Genomic DNA, 27,329 nt, shown 5'->3' with positions numbered 1-27,329 from the left:
CCAGGGACCCAGGTCATTCTTGCACATATGACGATCCTGGTTGAGTTCTGACTTGACTTAACAAAATAAACCATAAACCCGTCACGATGTCTGATCACACAATACACCTAAAAGAGTTCCTTGGGTGTTTATTTATCGAATATTTCCCTGCATGTTATAAAGGTAGGAAGGCAGCATTTTCTCCCCAGATCTGTTATTATTTGTATAAGGCTCATGTTTTTGTAACGCGGACGCACGAATAGGCCTTTGCTTTCCAGACGCGCTTCGATCTGTAACACATGTACACACGCGGCTGCCTGCAGAATTAACCTCCTGAAGGCGAACTCGCCCCCCTTTTATAAAGTTTGGCTTTGAGTGCAGCACAAGGCCCACGCAAGAGTGGGGTGGGGGGCGGGGTGGGGGGGGCGAGACAACGCTTCCTGCCCTCATGCTGGTAAAGCCTTTAAAGGAGGGATATCCTGATCAGTTCTCCTCTGACTGGCGGTCACAGATTTAACAACTGCTGTAGTCAAAGTAATCCTTGCATTGAAACGGTGCTCATCTTCCGTTTACAGCCCTGATCCCGCGGTGACATTTCCACATTTCTCTGCCTTGGGAAACTCTATTTTTATAACAACCACTGTTGACTTCTCCACAAAGTGGATATCTATTTTATTGGCCCCCGATTGATGATGGGCTGCATGAACCCCCAACCAGATCTGAATTCGAAACCTTGTGATTGTGAGCCGTTCGCTCTGTCGCTACCGCACGGCCAACTCTATTTCCCCTGTAGCTCCTGTGCGCTGCCCCATGAACGCTGTGGAGCAGATTCGTTCAGATTTGCCTGGTGTGGTGGCAGATGGCGGTGCCCCGGTGCGTTGGTGGCGGGGTAGGTGGGTCATTGAGAGAACGCACCACGCGATACGACTCTCACTCCTGCCTGGCTGCACCGTTGCCATGTGATGGCAGTACAGCAAGTGGGTCTGTACATCCGTCTGTCTGGATCATTCGGCGTTATCCCCTCGTGTGCACTCTGTTTTTTCTCCACTCGAAGCAAAACGCGCCTGAAATAAGGAATTGGCCAAACTTCCCAATGCAGTGCTCTGCTGGGAAATAATCTTAATACACTCTTACGCTTTTCTGCAACATTAAAGGACATAAATTTGTATTGTTACACATTCTGTTCACTAAAGACTTCTGCTACCATGGCTCGAGCATGAACTTTCAACGAAGCCGATGCCAATCCGTTGCCAATCCGTTTGCTTCGAAGGGCAGTGCGTGAATCTCGAATCCCCGGTCCATTTTAAACGCTTTGCACCACCCACTCAGCAGATGACCACACACGGTGTGTGTTGTGTTGATCCACAGATGCATGTGTTCACGCATGCATAAGTTAACATGTGCTATATGTGCTCGAAATGTTCTCTCGTCGTTTGTATTTTCTTTCAAGTCAGTCCAGCAAACAGCGATCTACATATTAAAATACAGTTCCCATTTTAAATTAACTTTATGGCGGGACCCCGGGGTCCCGAATAAACGGAAGTCAAAATATTAATTAATTCATTTATTTTTGGCGACTCCGTCCCACTGCGCACACAAACGCCGTGACCCACCTGGCGCGGATCATTGTGTTGTCATGTCGTCCAAGCGCAGTGAGGACGAATGCGCAGAAGAAACAAAACTTTGAAACTTTAATTAGCGCATCATGCAGAGCTCGTCGAGAGGAATAGATTTCCGTATTGTTCGCCTTCAACAGATATAAAATGACGTCGCAATGCAGTTTATGCGAGAGCCGGGGGCTTATGGGACCCCGGGCTTCCACCATTAGGTTCAAATATATTCATGGATTAATTGTGTTCATATTAATTAATTTGAAAACTATTTTATTAATTTGAAAACATATTAATTAACATTAACACGTGTACTCTTTGGTTATTTCGGTAAAGTCACGTAGAAAGAAAAAATTAATTAAAAGCATACGACGTTTCGATTGCAACACAAGCAATCATCATCGGGTACAAATGAAAGAGAAAACAAACCTAGTAAACTTAGAATTATAATGCAATACAACACAGAGAGTCGGCTAACATAACACATGTAATTAACTTTACATTAGATGCACATTTGTGTACGAGGAAGCTCCGTTTGCTTTTTATGTAGGAGTGTAGAATAGTGTACTTGATGGTTCTTTCGGTAAAGTCCCGTAGATATAAAACAAAACAAATTAAATCACGACGTTTCAAATCTAGGTTGTAGAATAGTAGTTGCCGCATGCCTACCGCTGCCTGGTCGGGAGCCACCAGTGATAATGACTTACAAACCCAACACACCTGTGGGCAGGAATCCAAGGAAGGAAGATTAGTCATCTACAAGAAGGTAAGACGTCACACGTGCTCGGCATGCCGCGGAGGGTGGCGGCTCACCCGACTCGCAGTGCCAACAGTTTGCTTCTCTTCACAAGAAGCAAATCGGGGAGTGGTACCCGCAGCGTTTAGCGCACTATGTGATCAACCCACGACCTCGGATTGATCCCATTCACGGCTAACGCCAGTGGCGAGTGAAACTTGGACCAGTACCAGGGAGGTCTTCACCAGCACGCACTCGCCACTCTCGAAGGATAGCAGTCAAACACCCGCCGTGACTGACGCAGCATGGGGGCCTTTGTCCAGCAGTTTTTTTGTTTGTATCACGAGAGGGCTGTACGCGATTAAACACGATGCTTTAAAAAAATGGAATGGCGGTATACATGACAATGGAATAACTTCAAACGTTGTCTGAATTAATTGGTTTCAGATTCATATTAACGTTTGATTCTTTCCACATTGCTCGTACCGTGGAATCCACAGATGGAACACAACTACTGCCACTTTTGTTGAAACAGTTGCTTAGCACAGCTGTGCCTTTGCAGGCGCCGTGCTTCTACCCGACACGTTTGTGGGTGCTGCGCGTTGGAAATCTGGCGGTGAGCGAACTTCTGTCTGCGTCCCTGATGATGCCGTCTGTCAGCCGCACAAGTGTACGTGAGGTCTGTCGGGCAGATGATAGCGCCGTATCTGTCCCGTAAACAATCGTATTTGAAGAAGCATAGAATTCAGATCGGGTCATGTGACTGTCTTCACCTGAATACCGGTGAGCTCCCCTTTGGAAGTGCGGGTTTTGTTTCCACTGATTTTGGTTTCATGTGCCGAGCAACGTTAAATTAAATCTTTGGCGTTGATGCTGCCTGTTGCCTGAATTGTCATTGCTTAGAGAAGGACCATTTATTAGTCAACTGTGGTTCGGGATCAGATTCAACAGAACGAGATTGTTGATGTGCGTGTGTTCATGATTTTGGAACGGATTCAAAGGACCTGAATTGCAGCGTCCCTCTGTGCATGTTTGTACATCGGTCCCACGGGTGACATTAACGTCTTAAATTGGATAGGCACCAGCTATGGCATGCGTGTCGGCCGTAAAGGGTTCCAGCACACTTTAATAACTGTAAACCTGGGTCAGATTTTAAAGCCTTGGTGTCTGGGGTCAAATGAATGATATTTCTACAATGGCAAAAACAGAGTGTGAGTAGAATAACTCGGTTTGCTTTATTTCGTAGCTTGTTTGGTCTGGTGTGCAGCACTGCAGTGTGCTTGGTTGGTTGTTTTGGTCGGAGCGTCAAAGTCACCTTCATGGCCTCGGTGCTGTCCGAGATTTTGACGGTGTAAACGCCGCTGGCCGTGAGTCCAGCTTCGTACGCGTCGGCGCAGTCGCTGAAAAGGATCGCGTCTTCCTTTGCGGGCCCTTGGCTGCTCGCTGATGTCAAACAAAGGCACACGGCGGGCTTACGGTTTCTGCCAGAGCGGAGCTCACCTTACACCGCAAAGCCAAGTATTCCTCTGTGAAGCAGGTAATTGCCAACACATACATTTGACAGATGTAAATAAACACGCGCCGACGTGTGTGGTGGTTATGAAGACCTCGTTAACTCGAAAAAACATTCTCCACAATTGCTCTTCTGACTTCACTCGGCGAGCCGTGGAGCGTCGGTGAGAGCAGCGCCGTCCTGCTTTGTGAACGTCGATAGCTGACCCACCGTGGCCACAGGTTAACCGGTTGATTGATTAGCGTAAATCTCATTTTATTGCACCATTAAAACGTGTTTTCTCTCGCTGTTATCTTTAAGAAACTAATCTTAGAAGAGGCTGCTGAAGAAAGCTCAAGACACTTGGGCTAGTGTTACCGAGTGCGGCGAGCAATAATATACTGTTGCCCCAGCGCTGACACGAAACAGTTGCTGGGCTTTGGCACCACTTTGTGTTGGGCCACTCTTCTCATAAGGGCCCTGTCACTCACACGGTTTGGCACGCTCCCGTGCCTCTGGGTCGATGTTTTATGGGCTCCTTCGCGCCGATCGCTGATCCTGTTCTGTGTTTCTCCGGCACCGAGGAGATTTTCTCCCCAGTTGGTGGGAGGGCCAAAATTTACAAGGCTGTTGACAAAGGGAGGCCGCTGCTCCTCGGCAGACACTCCATTAACAGCCTGCAGCACATTCTTGTCAGCCATTGATAGGCTCTTTGTGTTTGCTTATTATAAACCTGCGATGTTTGTTTATGTAGCTTTTACGAGTGAATTGAATTGAAGAGGGTGGGGGGCGACATCGTCTGCTTTTGTTCAGGGGCTTCATTTGGCAGTGTGCTGGGGATTGCGTCACAGATTGCTATTTTACATCACAGCGTCAACACAAACACTCATCTTGGTGGGGTGTTTTGCCTCGTAGCAAGCGGGTTGCTCCTATGCGTCAATGAATATATGGAATTTATCCTGTAGAGTATTAAAGACAAGTTCGGGGATGTATTTGACGGTCTGGTTTAATAAATTCACATTGAGCATGTGAAGATTATACTAACAAAACACCCCAGTTAAGTGGCAGCCCAAGTGGGGGCCAGCCGCTTCATAGTAAAACCACTGTTGACTTTGCACATAATAGTATGCGTTTTATTAACCTTGGTGGGATGATGAGCTGAGTTGACACCAACCAGTGTTTGAACACGTCGCCTTCTGATGACACGAGTCACATGCTCTGACCACAGTGGCATCTGCGTGCTTAAAATAACCAAGGTAGCTTTACATTTTAATGTTTAATTTAAAGTAATTTTTCTTTCTGTGTTAACAGAACTTGAAATACGAAGCCAGTTTTTTTTTGCAGTGTGTTATCTTGGTGGTCACATCCGCCATCTGTGATGAAGCGATGTAGCAAATGCAAAATGTTGTCAGCATGGCGTGGTGAGTAAATGCCAGGAGAGAACGTTTCGTGTTGGTGTGAGAGAGACGGGCATCGCACACACTGAGGGGAGCACCGTCATCAGCGAGGAACGTACTTGTTCGGGGCCCTATTACGCTCTTGCAAGTAAATCGCAAAAGTGGCTCAACCTCTCGCTACCACTCTGCATTTTTTCTTGGGTTAACCACGTCAGTGAATTGCACCGCAGGTATCCGTCCACATTTGGGGCTATTTAAGAGTGTGGCTATTTAAGAGTGTGGCTGTGCTTGTTGCCATGACGATGGGCTCTGAGCAGCATCGACTGCATGCCCAAAAACAACAACACTCAGGGGAGTACGTTGGCAGTGGCAGACACGCACACGTGGAAAACACCTATCGCTCTACCTTTGTCGTTGACGTGCATCAGAACAATGTGTTCTCCACATGAATACTCTAGAGGAGCCATTGGTTGTCCGCAAGGCCCATGGGGAAGCGTTCTGCAGAACTGTTGCAGTTACTTAGATTTTTTTTCTCACAAGACGCAATATGTTTCATCTGGCGGTGTTTCGACAGCAATCCGCGGGTCCCGAAAGGTTGGGAGCCACTGCTATAGCCAGTGTCCCATTTCTCTGGTCTCATAAGTCTGTAATGCTGTTGCCTGAAAATTTACCATATTATTACATCTATAATTTGTCCGACCTGAATTTTACTATCTACAAAATATCAGCATTGAATTTCCACATTGCTCTTTCACATGGACTTGGCTGTTTCCCTTTTAGTGGTTGTCATGCTGGTTCCGCCGTGTGTGTGAGACCGCCTGCCACGTGGCTGCTGGAACCTGTGCTTGGCTGCGTGTGGGATCCATCAACAGAGCCACATGCTCCGCTGTCATCGCGCTGCGTCTGTGCTTCGCACGTTCGTGTCAAAAATTAAAATGGACAGTTTTTTTTGGGCATCGGAAAAAATGCGGGGGTTGACAGCAAATGAAAATGTCTACCTTCTGGTGTATGGATTTTATATATTTAGCTTTGTCATAAATGTTTCCAGTTGATGAAGTATGTTGTGTGCGTGTGCCTGTCGTACTTCTAAAGCCAAATGAACGATGGCTTGGTACTTGTCGCAATTGGCAGCCTTGAGCCGTTGATACAAATTCTACATTCCTGTGGTTGGGTCAGACTCTCCATAGCAGTTAGATACAATTACGTTCTGATTGCAAAAATAATACTATGCCCCTATCATGGGAATATGGAATTTCTACCACTGACTGAGGGCCACCAACAGAGATGAGCACACCCCCAGCATGATCCAGTCTCAACAGGAAGATATTTGACATTGCCCTGACCGGTATATAATCCGACAATTATTAAACTCTTGGAAAAATGCAATACAATTGATTTAGCTTTCTTTGCACATCACTGTGTGCACAGCTTCAGAGATAACATCAGCAGGTTTTGGCCAGAGCAGTAGATACTTGACCACCCTCATTGATATAATGCAATAAGGCCCAAGACAAAGCATTTATTTTCACATCTGCAGTCCATGTGACTGCAGAGTCGAGGCTCTGCATCGGCTTTGTGAGGTTTTTTTTTACACAGAACTGAGCCGGCTCTTTTACATAATTTGCCACATATTAAGCGGAATTGATGGACTTCAGTTGTGCGGTGCGTGACGGTCTGGCACTGTCGGCCACGTGTGCCGCTGTCCCTCGTGGGAGTTAGTGCTATTTGTTGCTGGCCTGCTTTATATGTTGGGGCCTTTTGGGGCGTGTTAAGCAAACTGACAAAAAAAATAGATGAAAAAAGTTTTTGATTATTTTTCTATGATAGATTCAGTTTCGATTTTTCTCTTCAAACCTTTGGCCAGCAGATATTTAGATAAATATGTTTTTCATGAGATCGTTTAACAAAACGATTGAGTATCGTCTTTACGCGTGTGATTTTATAATGATCATGAAATATAGTTTGTCTTCACGTTTGTCACGTGGTAAATGCAGGCCTTTGTCATTTTTCTACGTAAGTGAGATAAGGCTTTTAAAAGGGAAGAATGTGTCACTTTCTCCTAATGTAACTTTAAAAATGTGTGCGGTCTGTGTATTATTCTTCCTTAAATAAAGTGGTGGTTTTCGAGTGAGATTTTACCATACTTTGTGACAATTTTAGTTCACATCATTAACTAAAAACATGACAAAAGTAGTATTAATGATGTATGATCATGAAACAAATCACAATAACGTTTCAAAACTTTTTTTTGAATACATTGATGTTCCCGGAACGTGATAAGCAGGGGATCATTTGCAAAATCGCATACAAGAAACCCTTTTGGGAAATTTAAATGGATTGCAGGCAACATTGAATGTCTGTCTCTAAACATTCTTTGGCTTAAGGAATGGGAGCGGCCGTTGTGTTATTTCGTTGTCCGGTTTCAGAGGATAACATTGTAGCATTATTTAAGATTTACGGTGACCTGCAAAGAGGCCTTTTAGTTGTGGGTTTTTTTTCAAGTTCAAAAACTTTCAAACGTAATATTAAATACATGTTATAGGATCAGGGAACACTGCCAGTTAGTTTCGTCTCTCCACCGATGCTGATATATTAGGTGCTTTCAATAGGAATTCATTAAAGTGCTGCATTACAATAAGTAGATAACTAATACAGCGTGGTAAATGTCTTAAGGTATGCTTTCATTTAAGTATAGAATGTATCCACGCGGCCAGCACAACATTAACTCTAAGCGTAATGCATTTCCAAGTGTGTACTTCTCTGTGAGCAGCAGCTAAGATCGCTGGCTTAGATTTAGAAGGTGGGCAGGATTGACTTTGCTGTGCATGTTTGGAGGCAGGGTGACCAAACGTACTCCGGGATTGAAATACGTGGCTGCGCTGCGCAATGCTGGTAGATGGGCAGATGAAATCTCGAGGTCAGATGTTTGGGACGAGGCACATGTGTACGCACGTATGTGCGTCCAACACTCGGGCCTGGGGATTTATCAGCCGATGTCAAACCCCGCTCAGAAGGTCGAGTGGGCGCGACACTTTGGGGGAGGATTTGGTCACACCCGATTTGCTTCCTGCTGAACCGGAGTTTCCTCAAGGGGGGGGGGGGGTTGAGATTAACATGGGCAAGGATGCCCATGATGCAAAGTGTCTCCCTGTTCAAGCAAGCATCGGGTGGCGCTCATTGTCCACTTCCCCATCGCTGAGGCTACTTTACTTTATCCTTCAGAAACATCACGGGTGACTATCCCGCAATTTCATTTCGCACGCACACCACACGTGATGTAAATGCGTTCAGAGCATAGCTTACACATGGCGATATCCTCTGTGAATACTGTAACTAGGGATGAGCTGTTTTCTCGCGTATTTTTTAAAACTTTAAATTCTGGCTGGTTTTTAATTGCCGTGGTAACCAATGGTGAATTCCAAATACTGCAGAACTGAACCTACTTTAAGCCTTCTGCATTTAAATATTGCTCTGATTTTGTTAACTTGCATGTGTATTGATCAGGTTTCACAGGTTTAGGTATGGATATTTTTTGCATCTGGAAAGCATTTCTGAGAATTTCTGATGTTATTGATTAAAGCACTCCATGGCTTAGTGATTACTTTTCTGTGCCTTTCGCGAAACTCCAAAGTGACTTCAGGGTTTAAGTGAACTACAACAGACAGTGGCAACAGTGTTTGCCCTAAAAATTAAGATTCCTTTGCTGCACAGGTCAGCATGCTCACTCACCTCTGGGGCTTTTAGCAGTCTACTTCACATGGCTAGCAGTGGCTTTGATGTATGAGTGTCCTCATACCTTGGGTGAAATAAAGCAAATGTAACAATATTGACCATCCTTTTGGAAACCTTTCTTTTTAAGGGAAACCATAGACTGCTGTACCAACTGCATGTAGTGCATCCCTTCAGAGAGGAACAAAAGGCCTCATTGCAGGGTGTGCAGCCACTTGCGTTCAAGAAATGAGTGTCGTTGTAATGCTTTGGAAGACATCAGCCTGGCTGCAACAGAAGCTTCGTGAGCAGCTTTGGGTCACAGGGACCAAGAGTCAAATATGCACACTGTTTTGTCACAGAAACTTGCACGTGGTTGACTGCAACTTGTTTCCCACAATGCTCTGCCACCTCATAGGACACGTGGTAAAGCTTCTAAACGTCTGGGAGGCTCAACCGGGCCACATGGCGAGCTGGCACCCCCTCCCACTTTTCAATAGCCACACCCACTCAACCACAAGTCCCGGCCTCACAGTGAGTGGCCTCCCCCTCCCTCCTCCTGATGCTGGCCCCGCCAACTGCTCATAGGCCCTGCCTACACCTCCGCTAGCCCCACCCAGTGCCCACATCATGAGTCGAGCATGACATTTTGAAATGTTTAATGTTTCAATTGGTCCGAGTTTGAGGGTGGACACGGGGACAGACCTTCTTGAACCACCGGGACCGTCTTGGCCAGACCCAGGACGTTTAGGGTCTCTATCCTGCACGTGTTACCGTGGCCACCGCCGCCGTGTACCTTGCGCGATGGCGTTGAGCAGCGTGCGCACCGTCTCGGTGAGCTCCGCCTGCTGCCGCTGCAACACCGTCTGGTTGTGCGTGGCTCCCAGCAGCCGGCGCTCCAGGGCGTCCATGAGCTCGCCGCGCTGCACCACAGCCTGCTGCAGCTCATCGCGCTCACGCCGCAGCGCCTGCAGCTCCTGCTGCTGCCTCTGCTCCACCTCGACCACCTTCCGCTCCAGCAAGCTGACGTCCACCGCGCAGCCATCGTCAAATGGCACCGTGTCAGTCATCGTCACTTACCAAGTCGTGTTACAGTGTCTCCCTGCTGCTCGCTTGAGCGTTGGGCCCTCATCTCCACTGGCAGTTTTTAGGCACAGGAGGGAAATCCACACGATTATTTTTTACATTTTACCTGGATAATTCCTTCAGCTGGAACATCTCGTTTGCAAGTGTGTTTGCGGTTGTTACCATAACAGATGCCATTCTCTCCATAGGACAACCACTGTCTCACTGAAGGGATGCTAATTTTATTGACCCTGGAGGGATGATGTGCCGATGTGACCCCTTGCACAGGAGCACTGTGCCACGGGACCGCCCAGCGGGGTACGTTTCTACTGCTGTGCTGGGCATCCATTTGCAATCTCAGCGGTGAGGGTCCCTCCTCATCGAAGAGCAAAGCAGAGTTTCATTTAGGAGGGAACCTCATATTCTCTCATCACTTTTACTCACGTAGCAATACCATCAGTTCTGTTTGTAGGGAGTGGAACGTGTTTGCACAACCCGATTCTCGGTTGTCTTCCACATCCCACCAACTATGGAATGCAAAATGTTTCGTGCCAAACAAGAGAACGTGGACGTGCGTGCGGAAATGCTCATCTAATGAACGTGATTGCACGTGTGCCGACCGTCCAAGCCCATAACCACAGTTTTTTGTGTTTTTCAAACACAGTTTCGGAGCACAGGCCCAAAGGCCCAAGGAATCAAATGTCCAGGAACAAACAGCACCATCAAAGTTGTAATAGAAAGAAGTTAACGCCTTTCTTGAATTGATTAAGCTAGGGAAAAGAAACGATGGGAGACGATGGGAGGGAAATCATCGTTTTGGAGTCGGGTTCTGATCGTGGGGTAGAGATCTATCAGATTGTGCTGTGCCTTTTGCGCTGGCGTGTTGGGCTGTCTGCCTCACAGTTCTTGTAGCGGACTTCATAGCTATGGCAACTGCACCTCCGATTAGCACGGTTGGCTATGTACGGTGCAAAAGAAGTTCAACATACGGTACATACGTACAACAGAACACACCAATGGATCGTGATAGATCATGCGCGCTGCTGCCGGCAGAATGAGCGATCGCAGATTTCTCCAGATTGGTGCTCCCCTTCGCAGCTGGGGCCCAACATCTCCACCGAGACTCCCTGGGCGAGAATAGATTTCTGCCATTCGACATTTGCTTTGCCGTATGTTACGTGCACCACAAGTCGAGGATTATTACCCTTAAACAAAAAAACCCGGAGACTATTATTACACGTAAAATTTAAGTTGTTCACTGCAAAAGTTGAGGTTATATGACATTAAGATGAATGGATACCGATTCAAAGAGCTAGTAAATATGTCATATTGTGCAATTGAGTCTAAGTTGACACTAAGCTTGACACCTGTGTTTATTCTCTTGCTTGTGCTCATGGTGGGTTTTTATCATTAAAATGTGACACAATTGGAAATGAAAACTTCATTATTTTCCGAATATGGATGGGCTGTCCATGTGGATAAACTGTGTCAAGTGCAAATGAATTATTTAAATCAGCTTCGAAATCACTGCTTGTGGCAACATTCAGCACGATCGTGATTTATTACGCACTTGTTTTAAGAGCCCTCTTTTGGCGCCGTGCTCAAGCTGCGCTTTGACTGAAACAGCTCGGCAAGATTTTCGTCGTTCAACCGGAGCGCGTCCGTGGCGGGGTCTCGCATTCGCAGGCAGTCCTGGTGCGATGCCCTTGAATTGTCAGGAAGGGCCGGTCGCTTTGAGCGATGGCAGCTCGAGAGCTGCCGGGTCAAGTCGGGGGAGATGAGCGCCGCTGTTTGAAGAGCGCAGCTACGCCTGGAAGTTCAACTTGTGTTCATGCGGGACCAAGTTGTTCCTGCTTGCGTGGTTTTACAGGATTTTTTAAAAATATTATTATACGCCTCGCTGCGTGTACGTGCGGGTGTTATTTTACCCATATTTCATTGTTTTTGCCAATCAACGAGCAGTGAGAGTAGAGAGGAAAGCTTCCTGCACGTGATGATCGCAGTCTCGAGGCGCGGCGCCAGACTGCGCCCGGGAGCAACGCAGTGCAGGGCTGTGCTCTGAGCCGGGCCGGTTCGTAGCAGCTTCACCAACACCAATCAAGAGAGAGTTTGTTGTTTTGTGCAGATTTGACGACCTGGCTTCGATAAATTAAAACTCTTCGATGCTGCTGAAGAAGTAAACTCTTTTTTGCCGGACCTCCCGATGGCGAGTTCAAATCTGGGTTGGGGGTTGACTGAGCCCATCAACCCTCCAGGGATAACATCTCATGGGAAAGCCGACAGTCGTTGTCTTGTGAGTAGACTCGTCCCTGCCATAGGAATGTTGAACTTTCACCATTGAGCTCACCGCCTGCACGCTGATTTGAGGAGTAAATCACTTGAGTGGGACTGGGTCCCCTGTGTGTCAGCGGTGCTGGCGCAGGAGCGAGACTTGGTCAGCCTGCCAGCGGAGAGTGCAGATGCTTCGGACACAATGGGAGTCGTGTCCAATAAACATTCTTGAGCATCTCGTAGAGCTCCCCTTTTTTTGTGTTACAAAGTGTTCTTGTACCGGACCGTTGTCGGAGGTTGTGGCAAAAATATTACAACGTTTTTGAATCATATCTTTTCATGACAGGAACATAATGTGCAGTGACTGATGTTAATTCAGCCCATCATTCCTCCAGGGTCAATGAAATCAATATCACTCTGTGGAGAATCCAACAGTGGTTATCCCAAGGGGGAGGCACATGCTCCTGCCAAAGGAATGTCGAATTTCCACCAGGGAAACATGCAGGTTATAAATATTTTTGCATTAAGCATGTTGCCATCATTCTCAACATGTTTTGCAATGAACCACACCGTGACCTCTGAAGCTCACTACTTGTGCAGTTTAAGTGCTTCTTAAATATTTCCGGATTTTTACATCTGTGAGCATCGTGAATGTTGAAGCTTGTGGTCAATGTCTGTTTTCCAGAGTACGTAATCACTGAAAATTGTTGTGCCTCTTTCACATTTCTGATGGGAGGGAGTACGCTATGTTTGTTTCGCGCTCTTTGTGTGGTTGCATAATTTTTTTTTTAACAATTCATATCATCCCCCAGAGGGGTCTTCTGCGGGATGGTTCCCAATTCAAGTGGCCACTGCAGACAGAAGTCTCAGCTTCCCGCCCTGCAGAGACGATTTTCTTTTTCCAAATTGTATCCGTGATTCACTGCCCTGACATTAGCATCTGGACAAGACACTATTTGCAAGGTCGCCCATGTCCTTAGACCCATGTCCTTAGACCCATGTCTTTAGACCCATGTCCTTAGACCCATGTCCTTAGACCCATGTCCTTAGACCCATGTCCTTAGACCCATGTCCTTAGACCCATGTCCTTAGACCCATGTCCTTAGACCCATGTCCTTAGACCCATGTCCTTAGACCCATGTCCTTAGACCCATGTCCTTAGACCCATGGTTATATAGCTGCATAGACAACAACACGTGGTTACATAACGACGTGCAAGTTTATTTTACTATTTGCCTTGAGGTGAACTTGTGTTCAACTCATTTTAGTGCAGCGCAGTTTTAGATGTTGATGAAAATGCATAATGTCCTCAAATCATTGTGGGTTCTCACGTGAATGGAGAAGACGTTGTGTTTCATTGGCTTTGATTGCACAGACAACTGGTCGTCTTTTGTGGAAAAAATGGCAGGCAGTCATTTTGCAAAGGCACCTGCCGTGACCCCCTCATGGCTATTTCTGTGCCCCTCCAAGGCTGTGGATCTCAACCGTATTGGTACATTGCAGCCCCCCCGCCCCCTAATCAAGGCCAAGGGTCCCTGCGCCCTCTCACCCAGCTTCGTACAGAGAGATGTCCGTGTCTCTGGTCAACGGCGGTGGGTATTACAGTGTTTTGTCACCGCAATTTATATGTATGTTGAATTTATTTCGCACCATACGTAGCCAACCGTGCGAATAATTTGGCGCTCGTTCCCCACACAGATTCAAAACTTCTCTTGCACAGTGTCCATGCCACAGCCTGCACCTCCCTCCTCCCCCACCCCCCCTCGAAATGCCTTGTGGGGGGGCACGACCCGACCCACAAGTTGCGAACTGCTGCTGTCGGTGCCCGAGCGTGGACAGCACCGTGATCCTGGTTACCTGTTTTTGTCGTGCAGCCGGCTGATGTCATGCGTTTGCTGCAGCACTTCTCTCTCCAGCTTGTTGGTCGACAGCGAGTTCTCCAGGAGCTGAATCTCCAGCCTGGTCGTCTGGTTTAACACCTGCGCCGCATGCAGCCGACACGCAGTAGAGCGACACTCCGCTGAGATCTCATACTCTGACCTTCTATTCTCTCCAAGGTGTATGTGGTTTAGTTTAAGATTTATGCCCAAGTTGGAAACAAATCTTTGCAAAACAGTCTTGCTTCGTACATGCAAATTTGCAATGAATGTGTAAGATAATCAGTCATTTTGAACGATGCAGCGGCTCCGATAGTATAACTCGCACACACACACACACACGTATGCATTCGAGGCTCATTGGACTGTGCAGCGCTGTATATGCGCAGTGTCCAAGCGCATTACGCTGTAATGAATTCTGCAGGCAGGTGCGGCGTGATTGTGCTAATAGTTATGGCTGTCGAGCGGAGGAAAGGATGATTTATTATGCGTTCGTGTAAGTGTAGATGACATACATAAATTATGTTGTCCGACCTAACTCGAGTGAAAAATGTATCCAGCCATGCCCGCGCCGCTTTGTGCAGACGTGAGTGCAGTTAATACATTTTCACGCTTGTGCGTTTTGATGCCATTATTAGACGTGATGTTTTTTTTCTTTTAGCAGCTGCTTTATGACGCGTCTGCTAAACCACTTGCACAAGTGCCCTTGCTGGAACCGACGACTGCAGAAGGTGGCTGTGCTGTCACAACGAGCTGTTGCATATGTCCAATAGTTTGTGTTTGGTACGTCGCTCTCTGTGGGTTTGTGTGCTATATAGACACACTCTGTCTTTTGAGACAATACATCTTAAGTCCTCTGCTTTAGCTCTCCATTCAAGCCTCGTTGGGTCACTTACCTGCGATGCAGGGAATGGAATGTGAATGCGGATTATTTTTGCTTTCAGTGTAAGGGCGTAGAGCTTTGTGTCCGGACCACTGAAGTGACATGTACTTGTGTAGCCTTGCTCAGGGTGCAGACTATGCACTCACACCAACTGCAGACTAGCATTGCGGGCTGGACATTACTCGAGTGTTTGGGAAGAGCAGCATTTCGCACCAGTGATTAGTAAACGTAGAGCACCCTCCGTAGCATGGCATAACCATTCTGATTAAAGGAAATACGTTCCAACTTATCCGTGCACCAGGTTTTGTGGCCTTGACAGTGAGGCTGTACAATGGGTCAGAGTTGGGTTCACCGGGATATGCGAGTGCTGCTCTTCGGCCCTCCGATGTGTTTTCGGGTTGTGCCGCGTGGCGTTGGGCACAATGTGCGATACTTGTATCTACACGCTGGGAGCCCATCGAGGAACTGAACCTCGCAGCATCTCCTGCTGGACAGCCCGGGAAGAGGTGGTCTGGCCGGCGCAGCGCGCCCGCTCGCCCGCCCCCTTACCTGCGCCTCCACGTCGGAGAGCTTGCGCGTCTGCTCGGCCGTGTGGCTCAGCAGGCTGGTGCCGATCTGCAGCATGGCGGCCGTCTGGTTGTGCACGGCCGTCTGCTGCTGCTGCTGCGCCGTCTCGCTGTGCACGCTGTCCTGGATGAACCCCTCCAGCTGGCGGCACGCACGCACACAGCGGGGCTTCTTACGTTTACGTTGTGCCACGTCACGTCGATACAAAATAACGATAGCCGACAGTCAAGAGCAATGACGACCTAGCAGCCGAGGAATGGAACTCCTTCTAGAGGACATCCACTGAGGAGACAGAGTGATAGAATCAGATTGTGTGCAGGTTCCAGGTGGATTATTATCTTGCAGGATAATGAGATATGGCAATGGATTGGGGAGGCCTTCATCCAACAGTGGATTTATCATAGCTAATGATGATGATAAATAACAATAATGTCTCGCTTTTGTCCAGAACATCTTCACTGAGTCTCAAGGCTGTTTTACCTGATGGCCCTGTATTGGCATGTTTGGCCAATTCCGCTAACGAATGGAATACTTGAACAAGCATGGCTCGGCCCTCGTCTCTATTATTCGCTCTTAGCCAGTGGTGGAAACTCCGAACTTCTTATGGTAGAGGCCAGATGCACCATTGGACAACCACGGTAGACTTTCCAAACAAGGTGAGGTTGACCTACAGTGCATGTTAAACTTCGCTTCTTATTTAAACGTTTTTTTGAACGATGGGCATGAAGGTATTTTCTTCTACTGTTTGGTGGAAATTGCTGTGATTTTGTAGCCTTTTTCCCAATGAAAAGTTACGTAAACTGCATTGCACTTGTCAATGAGGATGTTAATTAGGCAAGGCAGTTCAAACCATTTAACTATACTTGTATTCTAAAGTTACTATGTTTTAACATAAAACTAGTCAACATAAATATTTCTCGTGTAAATAAATGCATGTAATGTGGAAAACAAAGTTTCTGGTTATATATATAAAAAATACATTCTGAAAAATGCCATCGCTTTTGATTAAATAATCCATTGTGGATAATTTGGTTATGTTCCCTTCCTACCACTCACGTCAACAATTTATACAGTGGCCCCTGAAACGCAAATTGCACTTGAAGCCTCCAGAGCTTGTAAACTAAACTTTTCTTATTATTTATATTATTCTCGGCACTGCTATTTATTTGGCAGTTCTCAACTCGCAGTTGTTAGGACGAGCGTTCAACGTTGCAGCTTCACTCCACCCCATCGTTTGCAGAGCAACTGGTGCACCCCATAGGAATGTGGAACGTCCACCACTTACTCAAGACCTTCAGTGGGAAGGAGAATGTATGAGCAGGGGAGACACCCTGACGCCTTTTGACTCTCATGAGTGAAGTTGTCTTTGTTTTGTTTTCTGTTGCAACGTCTCTGTCTGGTGGCCCCAGTTTTGCTCGCTGGCATCACTGCTGCCGCTCCTGTTGCTGTGAGTGCCCATATACTGAACGAGATGTCACTGCCTTGCAACGTTGACACATGACTCTGTGATGCGTGACTCACTTACTCCAGGCGTGCCAGACACAAATTCGAGAATTAAATCGTCTGCTTCGCTGTCAAAGCCTAAAGCGGGTGGAGCGCTGGGTGCTTGTCACGAGATTTGCACCGTCCGTTTGGTGAAACCAAGGGAAAGTCCCATGGTCGGCGTGACCACATGAGAAAGATTTGTTAAGCATCCTGTCGAATTCCATCAGGCCACATCACACACAGCGTGTTGTGCGTTTGAAGCAGAAATTAAAGCATAGTTGGTGGAGTGTGGCAGCGCTAGCGGCAGCACGAACGGCAGCCTCTCGTGCTGGGCCGTCTTGGTGGTGGCTCCTCTTTTGCCGGCAATCGGTGTGACCAGCCCAGCTGCTTGTGTGAAGTCGCACGACTGTGCTCCAACGGCTCCTCAAAGGGAAAGCTGCTCATAGAGAGGGAAAGCCGAACCCAGCTTGTGTTGGGATGCAGTGAAAAAGTTCTCGCTTTTCGGCACTATTAGGCATACTTTTATCTGGCCTAAAACCACTTTACCATATGTTTACACTTTGTAATGGATAATGCATTGCAACACTTGTTGAATATATATGCTATAATCTAATCCACACCACCGTAGAGTGTTGTGCCCTGGGGATATTGTCATGGTGTGGGGATATTGTAACGGTGTGTGGACACGGACCCTGCGATTGGTTTACTTTCATTCAGATGTAAGTGTTGGAATAAAACTTGCACTCGTTCTATTCACGTACTTTGTGACTTACCGTTTCTAAAAATATAGCAACGCATTTTTAACAGGCATTGCTGGCATCGTGTGCTATGATATCTGCACTTACAGGAGTGCCCTAACTCTCACTGGATTAAATCTGCCACACGTAGCTTATTTCTACTTCAGACGTATTCACTGCAACTTAAACACCCTCATCAGCTCGAGGTCAAGGACGTGGACAGTAAACGTCGTGACGATCGTTGATCCCCTCTGCTTCTGAGTTCTCTTTTCAGGTGGCTCAGTGGTCGAGTGACCGCCTCACAATCGGAGATTTTGCGAGAATTCAAATCCTGGACGGACGTTGACTCATCGTCCCTCAGGGGTCGAGTGCCACTGTGTGGAAGTAAACAGTGGTTGTCCGATGGATATACTCACTCCCGCCAAAGGAATGTGTAATTTCCACCAATGGCTCCACAGGGTTGTAAACAGGAGATGAGCATGGCATAAATGCTCATTTGAGCAGGAAATCACTTTGACTTTTACTTGTTTTACTCTTTTCATTCCACCACTAAGTGCTCATGTATAAAGCGATAGACACGGGTGTGTACATTGGCTCCATAGCAGGAGTGTTCGTCAAAAGGTGTCTGGGTCTTGCACTGTGAAGAGGATTCTATTGTAAGTGTATATATAAAGCAACCGCTTAAAAGTTTGTGCTGTGACCGAGAATCGTTCTGTAATGGAGGTGACAGCGGTGGAAATTCTCGTGTCTGGTTCACTTCCTCATCGCGCCGGGGTCCTCGGCCCCACAGAGCCACGGGCAAAGATTGATGCCTCGTGGGTCGTCACCCCGCTTGTGTCAGGGGGCAGACTCTTCTTCACTCCCCTGTACTCGATATAAATATATATATATATTTCACGTAACACAGAACTCTCTCGAGGTTTGACGTCTTTGTCCAAGACAGAAGTTCCGGCAATGTTTTTCAGGAAGACTCGTGTCCACTGCATTAAAGATGTCTGCAGTGTTTGCTTATTTATTTAAATATAAATGGCTTGCACCTGCTATGGCTTCCTGTAGCACCATGCAGGTCCAGCAATAGGCTGCAGTGCGCTCTGGCATGCGTGCCCAATCTGTGTTCTTTGTCGGTCACACCTGTGATTGTGATTTTTTACTTATTTACCCAGGAAAGCCACAACGAGTCTGAGGCCTCTTTTTTCAGGAGGATCCTGCATTGTAATCGGCCAGGTGGCACGGCGGAAGAGTGAGGCGGCTCGCATTTGGAAGACTGTGAATTCTGGTTAGGGGTTGACTCAGTCCATCATCCCTCTGGGTCAATAAAATATGTACCACGTTGTGACATAGATATTCACCCCCCACTGGAGAACAGCACTGGCTCAAGTCGAATTTGAGAAGGAAATAATTGTTTTTACCTGCATCACGATTATTGGGCCAACTCTAATTACATCTAACGTTTTTAGCTTGGGAGGAAACAGGGGACCCCAGAGGAAGCCCATTTAGAATAGAGGAAGAACATGGAAACTGCACACAGAAAGGTGCCTTAATCGAGAATCCAACTCAGGATTTTCTTGCTGTGAGGCACGAGCGTTAAGCCGGCTTGAAAAGGAAAGAGGATGTGAATCGCATAATTGTGTTGTTTCACTTACATTCACACGCAGACGAGCTGCAGCAGAGTTGCCGTCACACGATAGTGCCGCTAAGTCTAGCAGAGTGCCCACACCGCGTGTGTAGGGACACGCGCGCACCGGTCGACGCAGCGCAGAGTGTGGCTTCTAGCGGTCCAGCGCCTGGCTTTGAGAGCCTCACGTCAAGGCGTGCCGAGTCGTGCACACCACCAGTTCTGCTCCGAAATGATTGTGGATGCAGTGAGCACATTTTTTTCATATTGCCATTCACACGTGTGCACACGCAGGCACTGTGCATAAAAAAATTAGATGAATATATATTTACATTCGTGACTCTAAGATTGGCAATAATTAATTACAACATATACACTCATGTTGAGGACTTTGTCTCATCCAAGCCGTGTTCAAGCAGCACACGGCAGGTCACAACAGTCACACACTCACCCACTCGACAAAGACAAAGATCCCCCATATAGCCTTAGCAGACTGTAGGGGCAAGTGCTGTTAGCGAGCACCTATGAAGGCCGGAACGGTACACGAGGGGGTGGGTGGCCAGCACCACGCCCGACCGCCTTTGTCTCCCCAGTGGCGATGTTTACACACCACACTGGGTACTCATTTGATGCTGAGTCGACCTAGGGGAGGCCCAGGACCGGTTCAGATAATCGTCACTGGTGTTGGCCATGAGCGGGAATCGAACTCGGGTCGTCAGGTTCACAGCGCAGCGCGCGAACCGCTACACTACCGCTCCCCACTCAACAGTCACACGCTCACACGCTCACCCACACGTTCACCCACACGCTCACCCACACGCTCAACCCACTCGCTGAGGAAAGCTCTCCGTAGTGCTCTGCCCACTGAGCATGCCCCTGGTTCGGAGCGGCGCGATCGCTGCCGGGCAGTCTCCGTACACTCGCGCCGGCTGCGACGAAGCAGCTGCAGAGTTTGTAGGCGGTGTAACTGGCCTCATGGCTGCGCCGATTAAGCGGCCGGTGCTTTCTCTCCAGTCGTTTGAGACGGGGGAAATTTTCACAATCGCGACACGAATCCAGCATTGGACGTGAAATCGTTGTCCGCTAGTCCACTGGACTTAATGGCGGTCAGCATGAATGCCATGCCTAGTCCATTAGTCAGATCTCAATTAAGTTTATTTCATCCGGTGATACATTACGAGGTTTTATTTATTTTTAATGGCATTGCCAGAAGTGGGTTCTATGTTCATTGTGATGTGGAGTAAAACTTAATTTGTGAAACAACTAAAATGTCCCAATAGGAGGCAAGCCTGAATTTGTCTGAGCCAATGACAGAAAAAAATCTGACTTTGAATTACAATACTGTCACTTGCTATATTATTTTTGCAGATGAATCTACAGTAGTAAGATTGCTGTATGGCTTGTGCCAGTGGACAAGTTATATTTTCATTTATTTTCCTTATCTGACCTTAAATAAGCATGCCTTTGCTTTAATCCAATGCTGCTTCTACAAGCAAACATCAGTGAGAAATGTAGTAATGCTGTTAGGCCGACCCGCTGGTTATGCTTGGGTTGGGCGTGAGCTGTCAGCACCGTGGCAGGGTTAGGCCCTGCACTGCAGCACAATTAATACGTCTTGAGTTGTGAACGGGGACATAAATCACCCACTGGCCGACTTGGGTACACAAACAAATGTAAGAGGTTAAATACATTTTTTTAATTGGGCACACCACGATGTGTGCGATGTGGTGAACAAATGTAAAGGCGACAGTCACGTACAATTGTGTGAATAATCGTTGAGATTGTACCTCTGAATTGGGCCTGTGTGAAAGACGCCAACTACGTTACTTTCTGCCGTTGTTTGCATGCCTCTGCGGCGTAATGAATCCTGCCATCCGTTTGTAATCTGAGCACACGGCTTTTTATAGGCACTGCTAACTGTGCATTTTTTTAACTTAATTTTTTTTTATCAGAATTTTGTTATATTTGTGGTTAGAGATCTAATCATTCAATTATATATTTTCGGTTTTAGCTTTCACATTTTTTTAAATCAGTCACAGGTTCAGATTCTGCCCACTCTTTAGCTCTCATGTTCAGCGGTGGCTGAGGTAGCGCGAGCACGAACGCTCCAAACATTATGAAGTTAATCATCTCAAGCAGAGCTCGTGTCTGGGAAGCCTGCAATCATGGGGACTTCTCTAGCTCAGTTTGCAGTGAATCCGCATCTGAAACGATTCAAGGTTTGACCTAGCTCGCTCATCACTGCTTAGCTGCAGAAGTAATTACTGTTCACCTTGGAATTACTTCAGTACGCATCTCACTTCAGCAACTTTGCCGAGGTACTTTGCTGTGTCAGTCACGTGACGTCTCAGGTCTGGTGTCAGGTGTCGTTCTGAATGGGTGTATAGGAGGGAGGCCAGACTACCCAGAGCCACCCCCCACACACAGAGGCGACAACCACTCGCACTCAGGCAGTGCTCAACAGCGTCTCTGGTCCCGCAGACGACTGTCAACTCTCAAACGCATTTGACGGACCACCATGCACCTGTATCACATCAAATAATGTTTATGTCAGTAACCAATGCTGCAGTCATCTGGTTCAAACGATAGCCAGCTAGCTGTGTGTATGACTCAAGAATACAATCTAAATAGGGATTAAAAAAACAATATCTGGTATAAAAAAAAAATCCTGAGTATCTGTAACGGTTCCACGGCCCACTTCCCCCACGGCCTTGCGGACCACCATTGGTGAGGGTGGAGCGCGTGGTGAGGGTGGAGCGCGTGGTGAGGGTGGAGCGGCAGGTGAGGGTGGAGCGCGTGGTGTGGGTGGAGCGGCAGGTGAGGGTGGAGCGCGTGGTGAGGGTGGAGCGCGTGGTGAGGGTGGAGCGCGTGGTGAGGGTGGAGCGCGTGGTGTGGGTGGAGCGGCAGGTGAGGGTGGAGCGGCAGGTGAGGGTGGAGCGCGTGGTGAGGGTGGAGCGCGTGGTGAGGGTGGAGCGCGTGGTGAGGGTGGAGCGCGTGGTGTGGGTGGAGCGGCAGGTGAGGGTGGAGCGCGTGGTGAGGGTGGAGCGCGTGGTGTGGGTGGAGCGGCAGGTGAGGGTGGAGCGGCAGGTGAGGGTGGAGCGCGTGGTGAGGGTGGAGCGTGTGGTGTGGGTGGAGCGGCAGGTGAGGGTGGAGCGCGTGGTGAGGGTGGAGCGCGTGGTGAGGGTGGAGCGCGTGGTGTGGGTGGAGCGGCAGGTGAGGGTGGAGCGCGTGGTGAGGGTGGAGCGCGTGGTGTGGGTGGAGCGGCAGGTGAGGGTGGAGCGGCAGGTGAGGGTGGAGCGCGTGGTGAGGGTGGAGCGTGTGGTGTGGGTGGAGCGGCAGGTGAGGGTGGAGCGCGTGGTGAGGGTGGAGCACGTCGGTGCGGGTGGAGCACGTGGTGTGGGTGGAGCGGCAGGTGAGGGTGGAGCGGCAGGTGAGGGTGGAGCGCGTGGTGAGGGTGGAGCGCGTGGTGTGGGTGGAGCGGCAGGTGAGGGTGGAGCGCGTGGTGAGGGTGGAGCGCGTGGTGTGGGTGGAGCGGCAGGTGAGGGTGGAGCGCGTGGTGAGGGTGGAGCGCGTGGTGTGGGTGGAGCGGCAGGTGAGGGTGGAGCGGCAGGTGAGGGTGGAGCGCGTGGTGAGGGTGGAGCGCGTGGTGAGGGTGGAGCGCGTGGTGTGGGTGGAGCGGCAGGTGTGGGTGGAGCGGCAGGTGAGGGTGGAGCGCGTGGTGAGGGTGGAGCACGTCGGTGCGGGTGGAGCGGCAGGTGAGGGTGGAGCGCGTGGTGTGGGTGGAGCGGCAGGTGAGGGTGGAGCGGCAGGTGAGGGTGGAGCGGCAGGTGAGGGTGGAGCGGCAGGTGAGGGTGGAGCGCGTGGTGAGGGTGGAGCGGCAGGTGAGGGTGGAGCGCGTGGTGAGGGTGGAGCGGCAGGTGAGGGTGGAGCACGTCGGTGCGGGTGAAGCGCGTGGTGTGGGTGGAGCGGCAGGTGAGGGTGGAGCACGTGGTGTGGGTGGAGCGGCAGGTGAGGGTGGAGCGGCAGGTGAGGGTGGAGCGGCAGGTGAGGGTGGAGCGCGTGGTGAGGGTGGAGCGCGTGGTGAGGGTGGAGCGGCAGGTGAGGGTGGAGCGGCAGGTGAGGGTGGAGCGGCAGGTGAGGGTGGAGCGCGTGGTGTGGGTGGAGCGGCAGGTGAGGGTGGAGCGCGTAGGTGTGGGTGGAGCGGCAGGTGAGGGTGGAGCACGTGGTGTGGGTGGAGCGGCAGGTGAGGGTGGAGCGCGTAGGTGTGGGTGGAGCGGCAGGTGAGGGTGGAGCGCGTGGTGTGGGTGGAGCGGCAGGTGAGGGTGGAGCGCGTAGGTGTGGGTGGAGCGGCAGGTGAGGGTGGAGCGCGTGGTGTGGGTGGAGCACGTGGTGTGGGTGGAGCACGTGGTGTGGGTGGAGCGGCAGCGTTTGAAGCCACAGCGCTTCTCGCGCGCTGGCCCGGCGCCAGCAGCGCACACGGTGACAACGCATCTGCCATCGCCGCTGAGTCGAGTGTGGAATGGCACAGTATCTGGCCGCCGATGATGGAGTGCCGTGCGCTGATAAGACGCTACAAGCCAGAGTTACGGGGACACGCAAGGGCAGTGAAAGGCAATTACGCTTGGGATTCCAAATATTGTGCTTCACAGCGTCTGGGGCATAAAGCGTCACGCATTGCGCACTGCAACTCATCCCTGTTAGGGTTTTATTGCGGCAGTTCTGGTGAGGTTACGGTGGGTTGCACACTGAATATAATAATACGTTTCTTCTTGTCCAAGTTTGTTCAATGGACAAAAATGGAATTTGGGCTTGTAAATTAATCAAGCAGTTTTCCTTCTTTTTGTGTTTGGCATCATCGTGCTTTTATGTAATTGTAAAAAAGAGAGTACACGATAAAAGTATTTCATAGGAAAGTACTTTAACATAACAGCGTGGATGAGCCACAAACTCAACAAAACGCATTACAGTGAAATCTATTTGCTGACAAAAACTGCTTTAAATTTTGACTTAAATAGACCAGCATTTACACATGTGCAGGCTTCGCCATGTAAATGTCGAAGGGTCAGCTGATGCTCACTGCCGTTTATCCTCTACATCATTGTATGTGTGTATTTATCGTTGTTCGTGTGTGTGTGTATCGTTGTGTGTGTGTATCGTTGTATGTGTGTATCGTTGTATGTGTGTGTGTGTATCGTTGTATGTGTGTGTATCGTTGTATGTGTGTGCATCGTTGTATGTGTATGTATTGTATGTATAGTTGTATGCGTGTGTATCGTGTGTGCATCGTTGTATGTGTATGTATTGTATGTATAGTTGTATGCGTGTGTGTGTGCATCGTATGTGTATGCATTGTATGTATAGTTGTATGCGTGTGTGTATCGTTGTATGTGTGTATCGTTGTATGTGTATCGTTGTATGTGTGTATGTATCGTTGTATGTATCGTTCAACGAATGTTGAACTTCTTTCGTATAGGAATAGGAACTGTTGTGCAGAGTGCCGGTTTACGTGTGCGGTGTTCTGAGAAGCGCCGGTATGGGATACCAGCACAGTTCCACCGCTGTGCATGTGTTTCTATTGACACTTGGTAAATGGGTTCTCATTCTGCTTGTGCGTTTCCCTTTGATGTATCACACACTACATCTGAGAGTATCATCTGTTGCAGATAACCAGGTAATGGACTAATTTGGGTTATCGTAAACCCCCGCAAAAATGTGCAATCTGAATGGAATTAATTCCACTTGTGTGCCACTGCCCCATGTGTGACCCGCTGGCTGGGAAGGGCAGCCGTTTTGAAGTCCAGCCAGAGTCCGGCTGCTCCTCTCACCCTGCTCCTGAGGTTAAGGGAGACGCCTCTGACCTTCCTGATCTTGGGAGGACCTCGCTCCATTCAGTGAAGAGACATCATTCTTCTGGACATCTCATGGCCCATTACAAGTGTGGCTCTTCTATTAGGAGCATTGTCCATCAGGTTTTGCAAACCATATTGCGAATGCAATTTTCATTAATTTGCTGAGGCAAAGTTTAATGATGATGAAAGTTAAATATGGAAGAAAAATAATACTGGCTTCTACATATGACTGCAGTGTAGTCAGTATTCAGATATTATCTTTTGTAATGTACATGCATTATCTGAGTGTATATGATGCATAGCTTATTTGCAATGAGCCAAGCTGCGCATGCAGTCATATTTTATTAAATAAAATATATCCCCATATGGTGAAATGTGTTTAAGTTGTTATGGATATATACTGAAGCATGGGCCCTCCTTTGCTAGTACCAAAATATGAGAATAGGTTTTCCCCTATTTTTTGGCAACAAAACAGGTGTTAAGATGTTAAAACACCAAACTGAAACCTTTTACAAGGAATCATGTCTGCATTAACCACAATACAAAAGACGCCTTTTGGCGTCGTCTGGTTTAACACCGTTTTGAGACGAGGCTCAAAAGAAAGCTGTCTCTGGTGTAGACCAATCCGTTTCAAAGACAATGCACATATTATCAGAGTATTTTTTTTGTTTGCATTCTCACCACAAGTATTGTGGTTAATGCAGACATGAATCCATGTAAAAGGTTTCAGTTTGGGGTTTTAACATCTTAACACAGCTGTTTTGTTGCCAGAAAAAAAGGGGAAAACCTCTTCTGATATATACTGAACATTGACGGATCTGGTAAATGTGTGGCAGTTGTCATGCATTACAGTGAAACAATATAATGTTGGCAATCCTCGTGTTAACATGTATAATATCAACATGCTTGCAGATGAATACCTTTAGTGAGTCGTTCTAAATCTGCAGCGTCCTTATTTCTGTGGCGAAAGTGCTGCGCTTAATGAATACATCTCGTGCTCACGTTGTGACAGTAGCGTCTTGCGAGCGCTGCCGGTAAGGCGCGAGATAATTCACTTTCTCGGGATTCACCTTCGACCTCCGGTGACATTTCGAAACACTTTCTCGGGGACGTGCTCCTGCCTTTCGAGCGAGCTGACCGGCTCCGCTCTTTAGAAAATAAAGTCAGAACAGGAGGACCCCCTCCGGGCGATCAATCTGCCACACTGCAACAAAGCCAGAACAGACTCTGGCACTGGGGAGGGCCGTGATGGACAGGCGCGCGCCGCTCACCGTGCCGCCGGCTAGCGGAGCACGCCGCTCACGGGCGGTCGTACCAGCGCGCGGAGTATCACGAGCGAGCGTTCATGCCGCTGTGCGTGGTTGTGTGTATGCGTGCATGCGTATGTTGTGAGGAGCAGTACTGTGGCGGGTAGCGCACTGCGCTACGAACCGGGCAACTTAAGTTCGATTCCCGCTCACGGCCAACACCGGTGACGATCATCTGAATCGGTCCCGGGCCTCCCCTAAGTCGACTCAGCCTCACATGAGTACCTGGCGTGGTATGTAAAACATCACCACTGGGGAGACAGAGGCGGCCGGGCGTGGTGTTTGCCACCCACCCCCTCGTATGCCGCGCCGGCCTTCATAGGTGCTCGCTAACAGCACTTGCCCCAACTTTTTGTCAAGGCTATACGGGGGACCTTTGTCTTTTGTTCGAGGCTACATGAGGGATATTTGTCTTTGTGCTTTTGGTTGGGTCACAGCAGGTGACAGCCAAGTTGCTGAATGCACCTTCAGCCAGTTTCATTTTGAGTGAGTGAAAATAATTTCTGTTTTCCTTTAACAAGAGTGGATTTAAAAAATGTAGAAAACTGGGAATGTTTTTCTTTTTAGTTTTCTTTGTGTAGTGGATTCTATTATCTTTGGTTGAATTATAAAGTGCAATCGATGTTTTGTTTGTAATATAGAATGACAAAGAACCAAATACTATTTCTCTAAGAGCTGCAATTAGTCACTATTTAAGGATATAGGACTCACCAGACCCCGGGCAGAGTGTCCAGTGTGTCCCTCACGGCAG

General features: G+C 48.4%; 2 protein-coding genes across 6 annotated transcripts in view; one reads left to right on the top strand and one right to left on the bottom strand.

Moving 5' to 3' along the window:
• The window catches only part of MCPH1 (microcephalin 1), a 113,982-nt gene that overhangs the window by 38,924 nt on the left and 47,729 nt on the right, over window positions 1-27,329 (top strand). The gene's annotated exons all lie outside the window — the stretch shown is intronic.
• Window positions 1-27,329, bottom strand: part of LOC144932354 (angiopoietin-2-like) — a 56,492-nt gene that overhangs the window by 17,670 nt on the left and 11,493 nt on the right. For both annotated transcript variants that reach the window (XM_078856301.1, XM_078856300.1), the window contains exons 3-6: window positions 15,568-15,726; window positions 14,116-14,237; window positions 9,719-9,945; window positions 3,641-3,768 (exon numbers count right to left, since the gene is read on the bottom strand). In XM_078856301.1, coding sequence (XP_078712427.1) covers window positions 3,641-3,768; window positions 9,719-9,945; window positions 14,116-14,237; window positions 15,568-15,726 — 636 coding nt within the window. The remainder of the gene's footprint in view (window positions 1-3,640; window positions 3,769-9,718; window positions 9,946-14,115; window positions 14,238-15,567; window positions 15,727-27,329) is intronic.

The sequence above is a fragment of the Lampetra fluviatilis genome, chromosome 5 (assembly GCF_964198595.1).
Source record: "Lampetra fluviatilis chromosome 5, kcLamFluv1.1, whole genome shotgun sequence".
NCBI classification, from domain to species: Eukaryota; Metazoa; Chordata; class Hyperoartia; order Petromyzontiformes; family Petromyzontidae; genus Lampetra; species Lampetra fluviatilis.
This window is presented reverse-complemented; position numbering and strand designations above follow the sequence as displayed.